At 38.6% G+C, this 22,098-nt stretch overlaps 3 protein-coding genes across 3 annotated transcripts; 1 reads left to right on the forward strand and 2 right to left on the reverse strand.

Annotated features, from left to right (window-relative positions):
• Positions 1-220: 220 nt before the first annotated feature.
• On the forward strand, positions 221-9,552 carry LOC142553778 (vacuolar protein sorting-associated protein 51 homolog). The gene is made up of 20 exons (XM_075664277.1): positions 221-507; positions 1,684-1,823; positions 2,072-2,126; positions 2,245-2,352; positions 2,693-2,791; positions 2,947-3,024; positions 3,357-3,434; positions 3,668-3,823; positions 4,136-4,236; positions 4,342-4,409; positions 5,433-5,506; positions 5,621-5,687; positions 6,770-6,888; positions 7,240-7,506; positions 7,623-7,739; positions 8,122-8,193; positions 8,293-8,343; positions 8,596-8,826; positions 8,909-9,085; positions 9,298-9,552. Exons 1-20 carry the CDS (start codon positions 328-330, stop codon positions 9,412-9,414), a joined length of 2,355 nt encoding a protein of 784 aa, XP_075520392.1. The 5' UTR covers positions 221-327; the 3' UTR covers positions 9,415-9,552.
• Positions 9,553-9,769: 217 nt separating this feature from the next.
• Positions 9,770-12,467, reverse strand: LOC142553780 (uncharacterized). Its single transcript, XM_075664278.1, has one exon. The coding sequence runs from the start codon at positions 12,228-12,230 to the stop codon at positions 10,458-10,460; it is 1,773 nt and encodes a 590-aa protein (XP_075520393.1). The 5' UTR covers positions 12,231-12,467; the 3' UTR covers positions 9,770-10,457.
• Positions 12,468-18,122: 5,655 nt separating this feature from the next.
• Positions 18,123-18,461, reverse strand: LOC142554591 (uncharacterized). The gene has a single exon (XM_075665254.1). The coding sequence runs from the start codon at positions 18,459-18,461 to the stop codon at positions 18,123-18,125; it is 339 nt and encodes a 112-aa protein (XP_075521369.1).
• Between the last annotated feature and the right edge of the window lie 3,637 nt (positions 18,462-22,098).

Raw genomic sequence — 22,098 nt, forward strand, 5'->3', positions numbered from 1 at the left:
AAGGAATGTAGTGAATTGTGGATTTAGTTGAGTCGGGTCAAGTGAGTTTTATTTTTAATTAAATTATAAATTTTATTATATATATAAAATTAAAATAAATAATTAAATATATTAATGAAAAAAATTAGTTTTTAAACCATTTTTAAAACATGGATAAAAAAAATAAATTACTTTCACTCCTTTTTATTTAATAATAAACCTTTCCATCAATCCCCTTCTCATTTTCTCAAACAATTACTATCATAGGAAGAATAATGTAATAAATAGCTTTTCGACAGCACCGGTGGTCTTCGAAATCGAATCTGTATTGAAGAAGAATCAACAGAAATGGATGTAGAAGGAGTGCCGTTGGATGATAAGGCGAAGAGAATGAGGGATCTGCTATCAAGCTTCTACTCCACCGATCCTTCTTCTGCATCGCTGCCGGCGCATACTCCCTCCAGATTCGCCACCCTCGACACCATCGACACCTCTTCATTTGACGTCGATCAGTACATGAATCTCCTCGTACGCTACCCATTCTCGTTTACTGATTTCAGTTTCGGAACTGTATCATGTCATATGTTGTTTTTTTTTGTCTCAATTGGACTGCTAGTTGATCGATTTTTTTTTAATTCTTAATTTTGAAGATTTTCCAATATACATATTTTGTGATTGAATTTTACGTGAATTCTCTCTTTTTTTGGCCCCGAGGTCAATTTTTCTTTCCTTTTTCTTATATGTATTTTTACTTTGATTCATCAACTTGAATTCTTGCTCCGGAACTCTTTCTTGATCAGCCTAGCTGATTTTTCCTTGAGGAAAAAAATGTGTCAACCCCTTAGAGGCTGAAATGTGCCATTTATTTTATGTGAGGTGTCCATTGGTTCACGAGATGTGTGATAAGAAAAGGTTTTTCACTAGTTGCTTGTCAGTTTCGTTCTAAGAAAAGTTTGTGCGGATAATTAGAAATATGGGTGTTTATTTTCCTAGTCTACATAGTATGAGTGGAAACTAAATTGTAAATTTATCTGAAAAACGTGTAAAAAAAAATGTCTGTTGAGATTGGTTGAACAGTTAGTTCCTTTAGCAAGTATATCTATTTATCCTTGTAGAACCAAAAATATTTTTATATGTTTAATTGTTGTCGAAGGTTAAGACAGCCAATTTAACAAATGTATCATGATGCTTAGGAATGAAATGAGCTAGAGCATTTATTCAGACATAATGATGTTTCAACCATGTTCGTTATCAAAGTACCAACCATTTGTATATATGTGGTGTTGCAGAAATTGCAGATATTTGCACCGTGATGTTATGCAGCTACTTGTATCTTCTCTATATGTGATTTTTGGTTGTTTGTTGGGTGAATTATATACCTGTTATACCATGATAAGTGGTTACCTTAGGAGCTATGGTTGTTCTGGCATTTTCAGCAGTCCAGCCTATTAGTTTTTTTGGAGAAGCACAGAAGATGCATTTTCATTTTTATTGTAGTTTGTTGTTCATTTTTAGCCTACCTCTCTCCCACATTCTGGTCAATTAGGATCTTGTTTTATCATGGACTCAAGTAAGCCTCATTTAGTAGGCAAAATTTGTTATGTAGCTTTAATATAATTTCATGTTCACCACAATGGTGTTGAGGCTACCTGCTTTCTACTGGCAAATACAAACAGGAAGAAGTGAGTTAAGTTGATTGTGTAGGTACAAAAGTCAAACCTGGAAGGACTTCTTCAGAAGCACGTCGAAATGGCTTCTGAGATAAAGAATCTTGATACTGACCTGCAAATGTTAGTGTATGAGAATTACAATAAGTTCATCTCTGCAACTGATACAATCAAAAGGTACATCTTGTCACAATGCTGGAAAAGCTTCCTTTTGTTTTTTTAATAAATGTGAAATCCAACATCATAGCTAATCTATTTACTTTTCAAACAAGTATATAGAGGATTATCCAGTTGTCGCCATTTATTTCATTTCTGTGTGGATCTTAATCACCCTCAAACTAGTCTTTGTTGACTTGTATTGTGTTAAAACTTTTAGTCTGCATTGTAAACCTTTGTGCAGAGTCTGATATGTTAGCTGTATTTAGGATGAAAAATAACATTGTTGGCATGGAAACAAACATGGAGCAGCTTCTTGAAAAGGTGTTTGGTAAAGGATTTTTTTTGTTATGGTGAAACACAGTTATCAAGGTAACCATAGCCCATAGGTTTGAAAAAGTACGTTATTTACTAAACACTTATTTTCTCTATAAATTTCCAGATAATTTCTGTGCAATCTAGAAGTGATGGGGTCAACACATCTCTCCATGAAAAGAGAGAACATATAGAGAAGCTGCATCGCACACGCAATCTTCTGCGAAAACTTCAGGTATTGAAGTGATGCATCGATTTTTTACTGCCTCTTTCTACAGCTTTCCTGCTATTTAAACTTTTTAAGTACAATATAATTCTGAACAACTTTTCTAACAGATGTGCGACATTTTGCAAGCATGAAATGATAATAAAGTTACAGTAACAGGCATCGATCAACCTACAGTGGTTCTGGATCATGCATTTATTAGAGTTCTAGATAAACTAATAATTGTATTTTATCTCTGGCTCAGATAAATGGAGTCTTTTCTGTGTTCTTTACTTCTATTTTTATGTTGAGCATATCCTGAAAATTTGACCTCGAGGGAGTTTAAGGGATTCCAAATTTTTGTGAGCAGTTTATCTATGACTTACCTACAAGACTTGAAAAGTGTATCAAAGCAGAAGCATATTCTGATGCCGTGAAGTTCTATACTGGAGCCATGCCAATTTTCAAGGTTGGTATCTTCTTAACTCATTAATATGCCTGGAACAATCTTTTTGACGCTATGCATCTATCTCTGTCTACCTGTCACTATGGACATGATACACCGATCTATCTGTATATCAATAGTTGTCCTACTTCTCACCCTTTTGTTCTTTACTTTACAAGGCATATGGGGATTCTTCTTTTCAAGACTGTAAGCAAGCATCAGAAAAGGCTGTGACCACAGTTACTAAAAACTTGCAGGCATGTCCTTTTTATTTTATTGAGCAGGTTTTCTACATGAATTCAAGATGATCAATAACTGATGTTTAGTGAGGGTCAAATATAAAATGATAGGTCGACACATAAAAGAGACCAAGTAGTTACTCTAATAGCTTCTTAATTAATATATAGGTGTAGATATATACCTAATAAAGACCTGTCTACTCAAAAAATAATATAGAACATACTTTTTCTCTCCCTTTTTCCAGGAACGATTAAAATAACACCAAAAATAGGGAAACCTTCATTATTGATTAGCACATCTGACAATTTTTTTCTGAAGTGCTGCATTTTACATTAATATTTATTTTCAGGGCAAGGTTTTCTCAGATTCCGAATCCATTCAAGCAAGGGCTGAAGCTGTCATGCTTCTTAAGCAGTTGAACTTTCCAGTATGAATTTCTCTGGCGTTTTTCATTATGAGATATTCTAAATCATCTGTCCACTATGCTATGCTAAGATTGTAGCATGTCATACACTTTATTAACTCAGTGTCTGTAGAATTCTTTGGTTTAAGTAGATGATTTGCAATTATAAGAACAGTACTTTGGTTTTCACTTTTTTTTTGGTCTATATTATCAATATCCATCTTTATTTCATGATTATTTACATTTTTGTTGGATAGGTTGAAACTCTGAAGGTTAAATTGTTTGAAAAGCTGGAACAGTTTCTCGTGGACCTACATCTTGAGACTGAAGAACTAGAAAAAGATTCATTCGGTGTTAATTCATCTTCTAATCAGGGAAGTACACCTGATTCAAGTTCTGCCACTGCTCATGAGGTGATGAAAGGATATAAGATCTCTTAATATGTGTTCTTATCACTTTTGAAATATTTAAATGGGAAAAACATATAACTATTCTGATAGACATGGAATTAGAAATTTGTTTGCCTAATGTACATGTGCCATAAGTACCGACAAGAGCTGTGTTCTGCTAATAAAAAATGAGTTTTCTTTGTTTACGAAAAAAGGAATTTATTCTTCAGCAGCACTGGATGAAATATTATTCTTGTGTTTCTCAGAAGTTTAACCCCAGATTTAGGTACCAAGTATAATATTCACTTTTTTGCTTTAAATATAACTTACTCATAGGCTTCGATTCGTGAATTCACCGAAGCTATTGGTGCTTATAGAGTTATATTCTTGCATTCAGAGCAAGAGCTATCAAAACTCGCCCAGGAACTTGTCACAAAGTAAGACGGCTTGTTATTAACCAGTATCATTTTGTTATATCTTTCTATCCATGTGATAAAACTGGGGTAAATATCATACTATATTTGGTGTTCCCTGAATCTTAGGAACTTTGAAGCCTTTCATCAACAATTGAAGAAGCAAGCTCACTCTGTAGATCTTTTGGCAAGCCTACGTAAGTTAACTCTATCCCAGTGCTTACTTTATTATTAATCTCAACAACTGTAGATGCCATTTTGCTGTTTCCGATTTCTGAAGCTAATAGCTTCTCATCTTTCTGTATTGCTTGGATGAATGAACCTTTTTCTGTCAAATCATGGGTTCTGTGGTGGTTAATAATTTGGTTGATGCTCTAAAATTGCATTCAAAGAGACGGTGGGAATTATGAAAGTAGGTGATGTAGAATGCAGCAGTAGTAAGTCCTTTATGAAGATGTATTATGAGGTTTTACTATCTTTTCCAATAAGATTGTACATGTTTTAAGCATGATCTCGGCTAGAAGTATTTAAGGTATGATACTATAGATGCGCGGAGAGATGCTGAACTATGTTTTGAAAGGGAATGAAACTAATTTTTTATGCATCAAGTTTCTTGTTATAATGGTGTATCGATGACTTCATTCTCTATAGCGGCATCTGTAGCTGTTGGCAGCTCCAGAAGGTTAAGTGGCCTCCAGAAATTGGATTTGTTCCCGCAATTAAGGCAGAGCGATGTGTTCCAAAATGAGTCTTAACTCTTATGCAACCTATCTTGCTTTCATGTATCCCAATTCAGCTTCTTGGATAGTCTAAGAGACATTAAAAAGCTCCGTGTTGTTTGACTTGAGATTTATTCCGTGCATCACATTGTATTCTGTGCTCCTTACTATATTTAATCATACTATCGATTGGAATACATAAGAAGCATAGCGGATAATCATGTCTCGGGGCTTCATGAATAAGTTGTTCTTGCTTTATATATAGTATGGATAAGGTTGAAGGAAAGGTGATTAAAATCTTCCTTCATGTCTTTAACTTGTCCTACTACTTGATTCTCTTTCATTGGCATGAAATTTAGATCAGATGAGTTGTGAACCATTGCATTTCTGCTAGTTATATCTCTTCTGCTTTATCTAATCTGTTGTCCGAGGACTATATGGATGGCACGGATTTTCACAAGCCTTTGCTTTCTTCTTTTGATCCAACATCATATTTTTCAGGAGTAATCTGGAATGATGTGCTTCTGATGGATGAAGTGCTACCTGAAGCTTCTCTTCCCACATTTTCTTTGCAGGTCTTATGACTTCATGTCAATGCTTGAAGTAAAATATAGTAGAATATTCTTACTCTCACTCATGTAGGTTTATTGCATTGTTCAAAGATAAGCTGATACATATAATGCTTTCAGTCTGCCAGTGATGCTGTCAAAGAGTATATTTTCGGCGCATTTAATCGTCTTTTATTTGATATTTCAGGTTAGTGTTATGTTTCTATTTGTAGAAAATCAGAAACTTTGGGTCAGTGGGATACACGTATTGTTGTTACGAGGCAAATGACTCATTATGTGTTGATGATGTTTTAAGCAAGTTTGCTGTATTGTAGAAGTATAAATCATTCTGGTCCTTGTGCAAGCTATTTGCTGATTATCTAGAGAGAGCATTTTTTAGAATGTATAGCTAAACAGGGTGAAATGAAACAAATGAGCGTCAAATATTTTCCTTTTATTAACACTAGTAACAGAGCACACGTTAGGTATGCAATGCATTACACATATGCACTATATTATATGTTTTATTAAACTTCAATTTTAGAAATTAACTTGACATATTACTATTTTAGAGAATTGGAACAAACAAAACACACCAAGAGACCGATGTTGGTAGTTATTCTACATAACATATTCTTAATAATATAATAAAGATAGTCCATGGTCTAGATGTCGGTTTAGGTTGGATTCTCATCTGTTTACTAACGATCCAAATTTAAATTCTATCCTTCAGACTTTGGATTTCCCTAATTAACACCCGATTTCTATAAATGCCATAGATATCCGTGTTACTTAATTTGATAAATATTAATTCACAAACATTACTTTTTGTAGAAATTATTGATAGAGATGCTCTTCAGAATATTAAAAAGGGGCGTCTTTACTCATTTTATAAGAAATCTCTGTGTATTGCAAAAATGTAAAAACATATACCCTGCTTTCACCCTGTGACCACCATTTCCTTTCCCTTTCAGAAGAGATTATCAAAATGAGATGGGCGGTATGCTTATGAAACTAATGTGTATCTATTGGGTCCAACGCTGTGTGCAAGAAGCAAGAAACCTACATTCATTTTATTTTCTGGATGCTGTTCTTTCTTAATTGTTTAAAAAATCGTCACCCTTGTATTTTAAATTTTTTCATAATTTATAATTCTTAATGCATTAGAATTTCTTGGGATGATGTCGGGTATAAGAGTTGCTGAATTTCATAATATATAATATGGTAAAAAAAGGAGTTACTGGATATCAACATGTATTCAGAACAATGACCTATTCTGTTATTTGATAGATACCCTGACTAAAGTCCAAGTTACTCAAAAGGAGGGAATTGAGCAAGAGTATACTTTGCAGGCAGCCCTTGAGGCCAGCAAACAGGCGGTGATCCATGGCAGTATGAATGCCTTACAGGTATAGATAAGACTATCAAACATTTTTAATCATTCTGCTCTGTTTTGTCGTGTTCTACTCTTGAATCATTTTGAATCTGGAGTAAAAAAATTTACTGAGACCTTTGAATACTCTAGAATTCTTTTTTGGGGCTGGTGTACAGATTAATAAATCAGATAGTTTCCGTGTAAGCTAGATGGACCATCCAAGTTAGTATGAAATCCAAAAGGCATATCTAGTGGAGGCATATTTTGCGTATTTTTCTTAAGACATTGTTAAAAATCACATAGTGAAATGATGCTGTCCAATATGTCAATTGTCATCATATTTTTGCTGCTTCATGATTTTTCTGTAACTTGTCTTTAAACCCAGGAGTTCCGTCAGTTACTTTTTGAAAACCCAAAATTGTTACTAAAGTTGAGAGGCGAAATAATTGACTGGGTCCAAGAAGGATTTCAAAATTTCTTTAGGAAATTGGACGGCTATTTCCTCTTGCTCTCTGGAAAGAGGACTGAAGCTAGTCAAGATGTGAATTTGATAGAGAGAATTCCAGGTGACAAAATTGCCGCTGGGCTTGTTCTTGTGTTGGCTCAGTTATCTGTTTTCATTGAACAAAGTGCCATTCCGATAATTACTGAGGCAAGGAACTAACTCTTATCGATGATTTGTTGTTCGGTCCTCTGATTTAAACGAGGTTTCCAATTATTCCTCTGAGGGCTTTGGATTTTATATAATACTCATTGCCAAGATTTCAGGAAATAGCAACTCATTTTTCTGGTGGTGGGGTGAGAAGCTCTGAGTATGGTCCCGCCTTTGTCCCAGGGGAAATTTGCCGCATCTTTCGTTCGTCTGCTGAAGTGTTATTGAACTTTGTAAGCTTTCTATATCCAAATTTCGATTTGTGATAAATAGGTTAAATGTGAGATCAAATTTAGTGGTACTGTTAAATAAGTAATGCTTTACATTATCTGAGGAGACTGTTCATGATTTAATCTCATAGCTTACCAAATGCTATAATTTCTGGCCACGATTTCTTTGCTGCGGTCGAGCTTATTAGCTGTTGGATGTTTTAAAATAGTATTTTGTTATGCGGTCAGTTTGGATTATGTTTTCATTTTATATGGTATGGTGTTGCTTGCCAAAACGTGATGAATACCTGAAGAGTTAATTAAGGCGTGGATAAAGTACCTATATACTAATAATATTTTCACTTTATATAATTTTCTATAGTTTTAACACACTTACCGTTTCCAGTACATAAAGGTGAGAACTGAGAAAATAACGGTACTTTTAAAGAGGAGGTTCACTGCACCAAATTGGGTCAAGGTGAGTACAGTGCTCGAAATTGTGAATTTAAATTATTTTATGGACACTTCAGTATCTCTGAGATATATATTATACTGGAGTTTCTGTCCCTTTTTGTAGCATAAAGAACCCAGAGAAGTGCATATGTTTGTGGATCTTCTTCTTCAGGAGGTAATACGATTACTATCTTTTCATGTTTTGTTTTTAAACAGTTTATGGCATGTTCTGGTCATGTAATATCTTGTGAGATTTGCCACCACCACTTGGTTGAAGTGGCATAAACCTCTTCCCCTTTCAGGGAGAGATGTAGTTTTGAACCCACGTAAAAATCTCCTTTTCCATTGTAATGATCACTATATCTTTATATACCAATTTATGAATGCTTATGAACCTAAATAATTGTTCATCAATTTCATATGTTAGTTCGAAGAAATAAGAAATGAAGCAACCCAAATTTTGCCTCAAGGACTTCATCGGAAGCATCGCCGGAACGACAGCAATGGGAGCACCACATCCTCACGCAGTAATCCTTTGAGGGATGACAGACTGGGCCATTCGAATACTCAAAAGGCTAGAAGTCAGCTTCTAGAGACCCATCTTGCAAAGTTGTTCAAGCAGAAAATGGAAATTTTCACAAAAATAGAGTTCACACAGGTTGGGGAACTATTGCTTGTGCAAAAATGAGTAGAGCTAGTAGCAGCATGTATGGTGATTGAATTGGCAATTATTTTTTCAGGGTTCTGTCTTAACAGAAACAGTGAAGCTTTCATTAAAGAGTTTACAAGAATTTGTACGGCTCCAGACATTTAATCGGAGTGGATTCCAGCAAATTCAGTTGGACATTCACTTTTTGAAGACTGCTCTAAAGCATATAGCTGATGACGAAGCTGCCGTAGATTTCTTGCTTGATGAGGTAAGAAATGCTTGCGATGTTATCTTCTTCTGTCTTACGCTGCATTTGTTCAATCACTCTTAAACTTGCCAAAGAAGCAACCGCGTCCAAGTCGGTATCTTTTACTGGTTCGGTTCTATTTGGTTTTTATTGTCACTAGTGCCAGCCTAGCATGCTTTTTAATATTCGTGGTTGGAATGAGGGATTGAGAACTGTAATTTCTTATTGAGCAGGTTATTGTTGGAACAGCAGAACGCTGTCTTGATCCGATTCCTCTTGAACCCCCGATCTTGGACAGACTTGTGCAAGCTAAGTTGGCCAAGACTTCTGAGCAAAGCTATGTTTCTTAAAATGGGATATTCAAATCTTTTGCTATTAATACTATACGAAATTTTTCAGGGTGAGATTTTATTCTTACGGATCGTTGTAGTCGATTTGAACAAAGCGCAATCTGAAGTTCTTTATTACTGATATACTTTCTTTTGGCAGTTTTGTTATCCGCTACCCCTGTTTTTCACTCTTTCCTGAGTCTTGAATTCGTCCAGCAAGTTTGCGACACTAAATTGAAAATACTAATCCAAAAAAGACATGATAAAACTATGTAGGAGCCAACTTTTTAGATATTTTATACGTGGATGACCTAAAATATGACTAACAAGTAACAAGCCAGATAAGACGAGCACGACATGCATGCGTTTGTGTAAGTTGATCAAAACATATTGATAGCAATTTTTTTTAATGACGAAAAATGATGGTATTACACAAGGTTTACATAAGGTTACAAGTCAAAAACTTAATCAACAACTGCAATGATAAGGCCACCAAATAAACACCTCTGACGAATTATACAAATTATCCGTCTATTTTTTTTTTTTGATAAGAAACTTGATAATATTATTAAAAAAAGAGTGTTTCTTTAACATGAAGTGGACCAGGGGTCCACTAAAAAAAAAGATAAAATCAAGAAATTAGCAATAAACATAAGTCCAGTCTCTTAAAAGATCAAGTATCGATAAACTCTGAAACTCTTTAAATTTCCAATTCAGTTTGCTATCTTGATCTTGATTTTTTTCCCAACATTCTTCTGCGCTGTCTTCCAAATCTTCAAAGATTCTTCTATTTCTCTCTAACCAGATACCCCAACAGATGCCATGGATCACCACCCTCCAAAAAATTCTTCCTCTTTTGCGGACCCATTGTCCAAGATCCATAATAAACAAATCTTGTGTTGTTTTCGGTATGACCCAAACCAATCTCATTTCTTCCAAAGCCCTAGACCACAATTCATTAGCAAGCTTACAATGAATGAGCATATGATCTTGTGTTTCCAAATCATTACGACACAACACACACCAATTGGGAGAAAGAGCACAATAAGGTAATCCCTTCATCATCAGAACTTCATCTTCTTTTGGGTCAACACTTCCAAAATATCTGCCCTATCTGCCCAGGAAATATCAGATGTGAACTTGTAATCAAGTTGAGGTGCTTTCATTCCTTTGACTATCATTTCTTCTCTATATCCATATGCCTCAATTGATCTTCCCTGCCTTTTAAGGCCCCTAATCAAAATAATGTAAGAGTTTTCATCAGGATAACAACCCTTCTTCTTCATCTCCTCCCACACCGCACAACCCATTTCATAATTTCTTGAAGCGAAGTATGACTTCATCATCATGTTATAAGTATGAATACTCGGTTGGACGTTGCTCAGTATCATTTTCTTATAGATTTTAACCGCATCATCAGGCAAATGCTGGCTTGTCATCATCTTGATCAGAGCATTGTATGTCCGCCCATCAGGCAGGCATCCTTTCTCCTGCATCTCCTTCAATAACCGGTACACCACATTCATTTTCTTTTGATTCCCGAAACCCGTCATTAAACAGGTGTACACAGCTGCATCTGGCTCACATCCAGAATCAAGCATTTCATCCAAGTACTCCATGGCTTCCTGCATGTTGCCATGTTTACAAAGATCCTTAATCAAGACTGTATAGCTCCTCACACTGGGATATGGACCTCTAGATTTCATCACTCCAAACAACTCCATTGCATGGGACTTTTTCTTATTTCCCAACAACCCTTCAAGCATTATGTTGTGGGCAACAATATCAGGCTTGAAGCCATTGTCAATCATCCCATTCCACGTCCTCCCTGCCTCCATCAAATTATTCACCCTGCACCAACCATGGAGCAAAACAGTATAAGTACATAAATTTGGGGTGAACCTATGCTCCAGCTTCTCGAACAAAACCTGGGCTTCTTTTCCAAGCTTCGCCCTCGCTAGTGCATCCAACAAACAATTGATCATCTCTGCACCGACTTTAAACTTGAAATTTTTCATCAAATCAAGAATTCCAACAGCCTTTGTCCCCTCCTTGGCAGCAGCAAATGCTTTTATACAAATGGTAAAAGTCTCTATTGTAAGCAAATCCTTGTCACCCATTTCTTCAAGAACCGACACCATGGTCTCGAATTGCCGACTCTTTCCAAGTATACTAAGCATCACATTGTAAGTGCTCCAATTATGAGCAAATCCACGCCTCTCACATGCCCAGCAAAAAAAACGAAATGCAGGTTTTCTAGCGTGCTTAAACCTCTCCAGCACACGCAACACCAATTCATGACTCAAATCAACCCCACATTCATCCAAAACTGTCTCCATATTCCGATCAAAAGCAAAGGTTTCCTCCATCACCTTACACACCCTATCCACCTCCTTTTCATCAGCATTTATTTCCCCGTCAACAAAATACAACTCATTTTCATGATCATCGCCCTCAAATTCGGAATCCGAACAATGGGATTTAAACTTTCTCAAACAATATAATAAAGGCCCGAGCTTCAAGCGAAACATAAAATCTTGCTTCTTAACTAACGGCAAGCCTTCTCGAAGAGTGAAGAATGAAGAGGCGTGTGACAATACAAATGGAATTTGATAATGAGAACAATAATAGCGACTACAACTAAAAGAATCAGGCAAAACACACAAGGGCAGAGAGCTACTATTAACTTGCTTTCCTTGAATTCCTCTTCCTCTCGCATCCGAGGTTTGTCTGTGACTGAGATGGAATAATTCGCCATTTCTGACGGTGTTCCACCTGAAAAAATCTGAAAATTTGGAAAAAGATGATCTTTTCAAAGTACATAAACGAAAAGACATGGGGCACCACTAAAATGTGAAGCGAAAATCAACAAAAACCAGAGGAAAAAAAATAGCTGGAGGAGGAAGAAATAGTTGGATGATATATAGATGTGGAGTGAAATCTGAGCAAACAGCGGCGGGTGGATGGATCGGGGTGGGGTGGGCCGATCGAGATTCTCTTATTTCAGTTCATATTTACGCAAGTTGAAGCAAAAGCGTTAAAAAAAATTCCCAATCCCAACCCTAAAACTATAATTCGAAACTGGATTGATCTGGTATTTTTACAATTAGCAATAATAAATAAACAAATATCAATATTGATGTGATCCGTATAAATCGTGTATGCGATGCGCGGACAATCCACCGGATAATGAAAGTGATTAAGTGTTTAGGAAATTGAGTTAAGGTAATGGCCTCGACAATACCTGCAAACAAGAAAGGACCTCGTGAATGGGCGCCGGAGGAGTTTCCGGTGCAGCCACTCCGATGCTTAAGTCAACATGTTGAAAAATGAAGAACACAAGTAATATATGTGAGAATATATGTGTCTACTTGAGAGTTCAAAGATTTCAGAATCAGTAAATGAGAAATATACGTGCTTTTTATAGGAGAAAATGTGGTAGGTACCTTGTTTTCAGTGCCTACTTGTTAAGTATGGCAAGTCGGCAGCCCATATTGTCTGATGACTTCTAAAACGCGCCAAACCCATATTGCTCTGACAGATTAGACAACTCATATCAATAACACTCGAGTGTGGCGCGATTCTCGAGGTAGCCCGGATAGTAAGGTAACCGAGAGTTTGTATGAGAGCCCAGGCTCTTGATTGCCTGGGAAGACAATGTCCCGGACACCTTCATGCCTGGCTGCTGAGGAAAGTACTTATGCATATTGACTATGGTTCAGGCCATCTAATTAATGTATCGGGTCATTTATGACCCATGCTCTTATGGGGGTATCACCACCCATCTCTTAAATAGTTGGGCTAGAGACTTACTTGCTGTCTCGATCAATAATGTTAGGCCAATAAGAGGATAATCAATTCCATATTATAAAAGTATCGGGGGCTTCAAATATCCCATAGAGGAGATGAGGTGCCGGGCCCTCATATCTCCCGCACTATGAATAAGATGCCGAGGCCTTGAATCCCCGGACTTAGAATAAGATGTCGGTGCCTTGAATCTCCCGGACTTAGAATATTTGTCGTTTAGTCTTCTCGAACATTCAAGATGATGTTATGATGACGTATGCCCTAACATTTATACCGCCGAAAAATGTTCTGTATTCCGAGGAAATAATGAGTCTGACGCCTCGATATCCGTGCACGTCCTTCCATATACCTGCACAACTTCCAATATCAGTCTTGACCATACGATTCTTTCAGATCAACGGTGGAGATTAACTCACTTCCCTATATATAGTAGCTCACAAGATTTTCTTAAATCATTCACAAATTCAGAATCTCGCCCAAGATCTTGCAAAAAATTTTCTCAACTCTCCAACTTGCAAAGTCCTCCTACTCCGGCAATCTTCCACCGATGTAGCTTTTCAACCGCTAAATCACCCACTATTTGTAAGTTTTCTTTTTTAAAAATGTCTGATTCTACCACCTCAACCTCAGGAACCAATGCGCGAGGCTCATTTGGTTATGAGTCCACCGCGCTGCGCTCTGATTCATCTCCTTCCCCTCCCCCCCGCCGTCTTCCTACCCACCTTTCTAAAAAACTCATGGCCCATCAAACCAAACCCTCCTCTTCGAAACCCTCTTCAACGGGCCCCTCCAAATCTCTAAAAAAGAGCAAGGGTAAAGGCAAAGCTCGGGCTTCTTCTCCTTCTCAATCTGAGATTCCGGGAGTTCCCTGGTTCGCTTCAATGAGCAGCACTCTGCGCTCGGGAGCAGGATGAGGAGCTTAGGACTCTCGGCTCCATTCCTTTTTCTTTTCAAATTCTAATTCCCGGTCCCTCGGACAGGGCAAATATCTCTCTTCTCGGCTTCACCACCTTCTTCCGAGACCAAGTTAGAAATGTTCTCCAGTTTCCCATCTCTTCTTTCTATACAGAGGTTGCCAAGTTTTTTGGTGTACCTATTAACCAACATCACCATAATTCCTTCCGTATCATGGCCTTGGCCTAGGTTTTACTCAAAATGCACAACCTTGTCGTCGACCCCCTCGTCCTTCACTATTTTTTTGTTTGCAGACTGGGAGACAATGCCTTCTCCTTGTCTGCCCGCCTGAATGCCAGGTTCCTTGATGACATCCTTCTTCCCAAAAGAGATGGAATGGACGATATTTCTATATTCAACTTCCAGCCCCTCTTTCTTGTCTGACTGGTTTCCTTCCTTCCCTTCCTACTCAACCTTCCCTCCCAAAATCTTACAAATTTGAGGATTTTTATACCCGAACCCAAGACTTGGTGGAGGGCAAAAAATACTCCTCCTCCACCCTTATCTCCCAGAAGAATCTAGTTGTCTATGGGTTGAGTGCCCGGGCTGAAGACCATTTGGATCGGATAATTGATGAGGTGGCAGGCTCGGGCGCTCAACCCGGTAATTCTCTATTGTAATCTTTCTTCTATTTCTGCTCTTTCATAGTATTATCTTCATACTAACTGCCCTTAATTTTGTACAGATAAGATGCAGGAGGCATTCCTAAAAAAATGGGAGGCTGAGAGGGCAGCCAAAGAGAAGAAATTAGTAGCTCGGAAGGCGGCGACTATTGAAAAGAAAAGAAAAGCCGAGGAGGAGGCGGCCCGGTTGAGGGAATCAGCCGGGGTAAATACTGAACCAGAACAAGAGGCACCCCGGGAGGGTTCCTCAGACTCTGAAGACCACGTTCCTCTTCTTCAGAGGAAGCAAAAGGCTACTACAAGCCCCGAGCTAATCCTTGTTGAGAGCAACCAGGAAGGAGATCAAGGATCCTCCAAAGCCAACCAAACGACCACCCCTCCTCGCCAACAACCTACACAAGAGCCCTCTCAGGGACCTCTCATTTCTACTCAGCCTGCTCGAGCTAACATTTTCTTGGAGAGATCCACTCCTACCGGGATTAAAGTTTTCAAGCAAATCCTTATCCCTGATGAGGAGGCACACTTGAGAAGCTCCCGGGCCACACCCAAACTCTTCGAAGGATCCAATAAAATCCTTGCGGTAAGTTCTTTATAATTTTGCTTCTTCTCTTCTTTCTCTCTCTGTTTTTTTTTATAATTTCTTTTGCGCAGGGCCTTCAACTGATGATCTCGTCCTTTGAGGAGGTGGCTGCAGCAGCTACTACCAAGAATAATCAAGCTCGGGCCCTGCAAAAAGTTCACGAGCAGCTTCAAGGAGAGCTGTCTCGGGTTACATCTGCGCATGAGGAAAAAGTGGCCGGTCTACGCGCTGCTTTGGAATCAGCTCGAGCAGATCTGGAAAAGGCTCGAGACACTATCAATGAAGTCCTTATCCATGAGGAGGCTATGCAAGGGACAATATCTGCCTTGGAATCGAGGAGTAATTCTCTGTCCGAGCAGGTAGAAATCCAGCAAGCCCGGGCAGAAAAAGCCGAGAGTTCCCTGGCTGTGACTGAACGAAATATGGAGCAACTTCAATCCTCATTTCTCTGGAATTCAAGGCGGCTGTAGAAGATCGGGCTTATCCCCTTTTCAAGACCGGCTTTGATAAATTCCGGGAACAATTTGAAGAGGCCGGTCTTCTGCCTAAAGATAAGGAAAATTTTCCAAACTTTGAGTGAGCCATCACATCCCTTCCCAAGGATGGAGAAAAGGAGAAGAAAGACTCTGAAGAGGAAGAGCAGCCGAGGTCCGAGCACATAGAATTAGACTAGGCTTGTAATCTTCTTTTTTCTTTTCCCTTTGTAACTCGAGCCCTCGGGCTTTTCATTAATGCAATTTTATTTCTCTCTTGGATTTCTTTTACTTTATGTGCTCCTAAAAATGCCTTAGTAACTTTTCAATACCTGGTTAATAGAGCTAATCGGGACTAATCAAATCACAAAAATTTCCAAGTGTTGAAAACTAACCGGTAACTTCAAATAAGTAGTCGAGATTTTTATCATTGCAATGAATAAAATGCCCCGTACTTAGTAAATGATCGAGATGTAGAACCTCTAAGCCAGGGTATAAAGCCCTGGGTTGTATAATAAACCAAAGCGAGTAAACCTTGGGCCGGGGAGCATGTCCCGGGACTTGGGAATGGTCGAGGTGTGGTGCCCCGAGCCAGGGTGTAGTGTCCTGGGCTTATGAATAACCAAGGTACGGAGCCTTGGGCCGGGGATCATGTCCCGAGACTTGGGAATGGTCGAGGTGTGGTGCTCCGAGCCAGGGTGTAGTGCCCTGGGCTTATGAATAACCAATGTACGGATCCTTGGACCGGGGATCATGTCCCGGGACTTGGGAATGGTCGAGGTGTGGTACCTCGAACCAGGGTGTAGTGCCCTGGGCTTTGTGTCTTTCATACTCAATTATAACAATCATATTCAAACATTTTCTGAGAAGAACAAAACTTTCATTATATCTTCCCACAAATAATTACATCTGTTAAGCATAATACTTCTTTAAATGAAATACATTTCAGGGTCTTTTGAGAGAACGTCCTTGAGCATTTTCAAGATAAAAAACTCTCGAGCTAACCTTCCGGGTTATTTTGTAAGGACCTTCCCACCGAGCTTCCAGCTTTCCAACATCTCCGGCTGGATTAGTTTTCTTCATGACCAAATCTCCTACTTGGAAATCTCGGGTTCGGACTCGCTTGTTATATGATTTCATGACCCGGCCTCGATAAGCTTCAATTCGAATCAGAGTTCGCTCTCTATTTTTTTCCACTAAATCCAATTCCATTGCTCGGCGTTGATTAATATCATCCGAGTAAGATTCTACCCGAGTAGAAGTTTTTCCAATCTCAACTGGAATAACTGCTTCAAACCCATATACCAGTTTAAAGGGAGTCTATTGAGTAGGTGCCCGGGGAGTAGTTCTATATGCCCAGAGAACAATAGGCAGTTCTTCCACCCATTCTTTTCCCTTACCTTGTAGCCTGGTTTTCAAGGATTGCACAATAATTATGTTCACTACTTCTGTCTAACCATTGGCCTGAGAATAAGCAACAGAAGTGAATGGCTGGGTGATTTTCATTTCTCGGCACCAAGATGTAATCTCTCTTCCCTGAAACTGTCTCTCATTGTCTGATATTAGTCTCCTGAGGACTGCAAATCGGCATACTATATTCTTCCATAGAAACTTTAAAACTTCTTGCTCGGTAATCTTGGCCAGGGGCTCATCTTCTAATCATTTAGAAAAATAATCCACAGCCATCAAGAGAAATTTCTTTTGAGCCCGGGCAATAGAAAATGGACCCACGATATCCATGCCCCATTGATCAAAGGGACAAGAAGCCCAGATAGGCTTCATAGGAGTGGTCGGGCTGTGCTGGAAGTTTGAATGATGTTGACAACCTTCACAAACTCGGGCAACTTGAGCAGAGTCCTGGTTAATAGTAGGCGACCAGAATCCGGCAATCACTGCTTTTCGGGCCAATCCTACTCCTCCCAAATGCTCGCCACAACACCCTTCGTGAATTTCCCGGAGGACATAATCCACCTCCTCCGCGGGTAAGCATTTTAATAGAGGTCCCTGAAATTATGTCCTGTATAAGACATTATTTAAGAGAACAAACCTGGGAGCTTGTCTCTTGATCTTCTGAGCTCGGGATTTATCTTCAGGTAGTTCATTGCTTATAATGAACTTGATCAGGGGTGTTATCCTGGAATCCTTAGGTGTTGGCAATGTTTCTTCTTCAGTAGAGAGGATTAGCCGGGACACGTGCAGAGTTTCCCGGGTACTTACTTCTGATAAAGAGGCAGCCATCTTTGCCAAAGTGTCTGCTTCCTCGTTCTCTTCCCAGGATATTTGTTCAATACTTCAATCCACAAAAATTTCTGATTGGGCTTTTATGAGCTTGAGATATTTAAGCATCCTGTCATCCTCAGCTTCATAAACACCCTTTATCTGCTGGGTAATTAACTGTGAATCAGAGTACAAAATAATCCGAGAAGCTCCGACCTCCCAGGTATCTCGGATACCAGCAAGAACAGCTTCATACTCTGGCTCATTATTAGTTACCCGGGAATCAATTCTCAAGGCTAGCTTAATCTTTTCTCCCGAGGGAGATATTATTACCACACCTACTCCACATCCAGCAAGGCTAGACGCCCCATCCACAAAAACTCTCCACACTTCCTCTTCCTCAGGCTGAACCATCTCGGATAAAAAATCTGATAAGGTCTGTTCTTTTATGGCAACCCGGAGCTTATACTCAATATCTTATTCTCTCAACTCCACTGCCCACCTGATCATCTGCCCGGATACCTCCCTATGAGTCTTAATCCTCCCGAGAGGACTATTAGTAAGAAAAATAATTTGATGTGAAAGAAAATAAGGTCGCAGTTTCCGGGCGGTCATAACCAAGGCTAGAGCCGTCTTCTCCACTTCACTGTACCGTAGCTCGGGTCCTCTTAGAGCATGGATGACATAATAGACATGCCTATGATCAGATTCTTCTTCCTTTATCAATACCGAACTGACAGCATACTCTGTAGTAGAGAGATAGATGAATAATTTTTCCCCGGGCTCTGGCTTTACCAATACAGGGAGCTCAGCCAGATGGATCTTAAGATCTCGGAAAGCCTGTTCACACTCCTCGTCCCACCCAAACTGCTGTGCCTTCCGAAGAATCTAGAAAAATGGATAACTCCTCTGTGCTGATCGGGATATAAACCGGGAAAGAGAAGCAATTCTCCCGGTTAGCTTCTGCATTTCCTTGATAGATCGAGGAGCTGACATATTCAATACAGAATTGAATTTCTCCTGATTCACCTCGATCCCCCGGTCAGTAACCATAAAGCCCAAAAATTTAACACTCTTTACGTCAAAGATGTATTTGGCAGGATTAAGCTTGATTCCATAACGCATGAGAGTAGCAAAAGTCTCCTCCAAATCATATATGAAATCAACAACCTCTTTAGACTTGCCCAAAATATCATCCACGTACACCTTCACATTTCGGCCCAGCTAATTCTCAAACACTCTGTTCATAAGACGTTGATATGTGGCCCTGGCATTCTTGAACCCGAAAGGCATAACAACGTGGCAAAATGTGCCCCCGAGGTGATAAAGCTGGCCTTATCTTGATCATCTTTGGCCAGGGGACTTGATGATACCCCTGGTAAGCATCCATGAAGCTCAGCAGTTCATAGCCCGAGGTGGAGTCAACCAACTGGTCAATCCTGGGCAAGGGATAGTGGTCCTTGGGGCAAGCTTTATTGAGGTCCCGAAAGTCTACGCACATTCTCCACTTCCCGGTGGACTTTGGCACCAGCACCACATTTGAGAGCCAAGTAGGAAATTGTATTTTCCTAATGTGGCCGGCTTGCAGTAGATCTTTCACATGTATATCAATAACTTGGTCTTTTTCAGGACTAAAGTGCCTCTTCTTTTGCTTCACCGGGTGAGATCCCGGGAGAATATTCAGGTGATGCTCGGCTACCAAGGGTTAGATCCCTGTCAACTCCTGCTAAAACCAGGAAAAAATATTAAGATTAGTTTTTAAACAATGGATTAAATTGACCCTGGTGGATGAATTGAGGTCCCGAGCCACCCGGATCTGCTGGCCTGGTCCGATCTCTACAATCTCCTGCTCCTCCTCAGTTACAAAATGCACCTCTCCCTTCTCTACCATTCTCCCTCCTTCCTCATCAAGTCTCGCCTTCTTCCCCTCCTTCATGGCTTTACTCTGGTCCACCCGGACTGCCTCCACATAACATTTCCAGGAAGAAAGTTGATCTCCCCGGACTTTCCCCACCCGGCTTCCCACGGGAAACTTGATCTTTTTGTGGTAAGTGGAGGCTACGGGCCTCAGCTCATTCATGACAGGCCGCCCCGAAATGATATTATATGAGGATGGGGAATCCACCATAGTGAAAGTGGTCATAACTGTTTTCTTAAGATCCTGAAAGCCTAGCGTCAAAGGCAGGACAATTTCCCCTTCGGGATAAACAACATGGCCAGCAAAGACAAAAAGCGGAGTTTCCACGGTTTCCAACTGAATACCTTGCAAATCCATTTGAACCAAGACATCTTTAAAAATAACATTAACAGAACTGCTCGAATCAACAAAACCCTTAGAATATCATAATTTTCCACCCGGGCTTGAATGACTAGGGCATCATTGTGGGGTAGATTAACACCTTTCAAATCTTCCGTGCCAAAGCTAATCACTGACTCATTCCTCCTTACCCCTTCCACTTCCATGCAATCTCGGCTACTTCTCGACTTCCTAGCCCGATTAGAATTTCCATCTGTGGAGCCTCCTGATATCATCTTGATTACCCCCATGACAGGGGGTGAAGTCTTTTTCCTCTCGGGCTCCGGTTCTCTTCTTCTACTCGGATCACTTCTCGGGGCATTCCTAGAATCTCCCATGTGAGGAAACTTAAAATTAATAATTTATTATATGTTAAAACCTGTATTTTAAAATTTAAGTTTCATTAAAATTATAAAATTATGTTATTTTAGTATTGTTTGTTTATATTTAATTGTCTTACTAAATATGTTTTATTTTCAGGTTTTCTACGTGTTGGTAAATAATGATAACTCAAGCTAGAAAATTCAAATAGAGGTGACTCAAACATGTTTGGAATCCTTGAGAAATTATCTACAACTTTGCAGAAGACATGATTGCCTAAAAAGTTCATTAAGATGATCAAATTGTGCAAATATCAAAAGGAAGACAAATTTAATTTTACTTTGACCAGCATATAGTAAAAAAATCATAACTATTTCAATATTTAACCAAATGAGGTGAACCAAGTGGCCAAATTCATCTACAGACAATTCCCCACATGTTTGTGGTTTTGAGCAGAGTCAAATTCGGTGATTAAAGTCGTGGAACAAAGCATTGAAAGAAGGGACATAGAATTGAACTTGGAGGAGACAAAGAATACTATTGAAACTACATAGCATTAATACAAATTTTGACCCTTTCTCTCATTTGGCCTATAAATAGAGGCCTTGGGCTAGCTTGATGATCATTCTATCTCATTGTAAAATATAGTGTGAGTGTGTATCAAAGTTCTAAGTTCCAATATATTTTCTTTCATGTTCTCAACTATGAGTGATATTTTAGTGTTGATCAAAAGTAAGCTTATGGCAAGCTAAATCTATTATGTCAAGGTGAAGAGGATGCATTCTTGGTGAAGTAAGATTGTTTATATTTTGTATATTCTTTCTTTATTTCTTTTCATTTAGCTAACTTATTTTTATTGTAGGTATAAAAATGAATTATTTGTTGTTATCAATTTACATCAAATGCTTGATACCATTAAAGTGGTTATCTTGATTTGTTGTTTAATTTTGATACAAAAATATTTCATCACTTATTATTATTATATATATAGATATATATATATATATTTATATAATAATATCATAATATTTCATTTAGACGATAGCGTGGCTCTGCCGGTTGTTCTAAATGAAATATTATGATTTAATACTAACATCTAACAATTTAACATTTACTTTATCGCAACTAACTTTTATTTTTCGCATCTAACTTTTACTTTCTCGCAACTAACTTTTACTTTTCCACAACTAACTTATTAAATCAATATATTTCATTTAGGCAATAGCGTGGCTCTGCCGGTTGTTCTAAATGAAATATAATGATTTAATTTAACATTTACTTTATACAATTATTTATTTATATAGTTATAATTATAATCATAGGTACCATATATAAAATATCGGTTAATTCAGTATTTTCTATAGTGGGAACTATATTATATTATGTGTGCGTTTAATTTTCTTGGAACCATTATTTATGGTGGTTTCTTTTGTT

This window comes from Primulina tabacum, chromosome 8 (assembly GCF_025594145.1).
Source record: "Primulina tabacum isolate GXHZ01 chromosome 8, ASM2559414v2, whole genome shotgun sequence".
Lineage (NCBI taxonomy): Eukaryota > Viridiplantae > Streptophyta > Magnoliopsida > Lamiales > Gesneriaceae > Primulina > Primulina tabacum.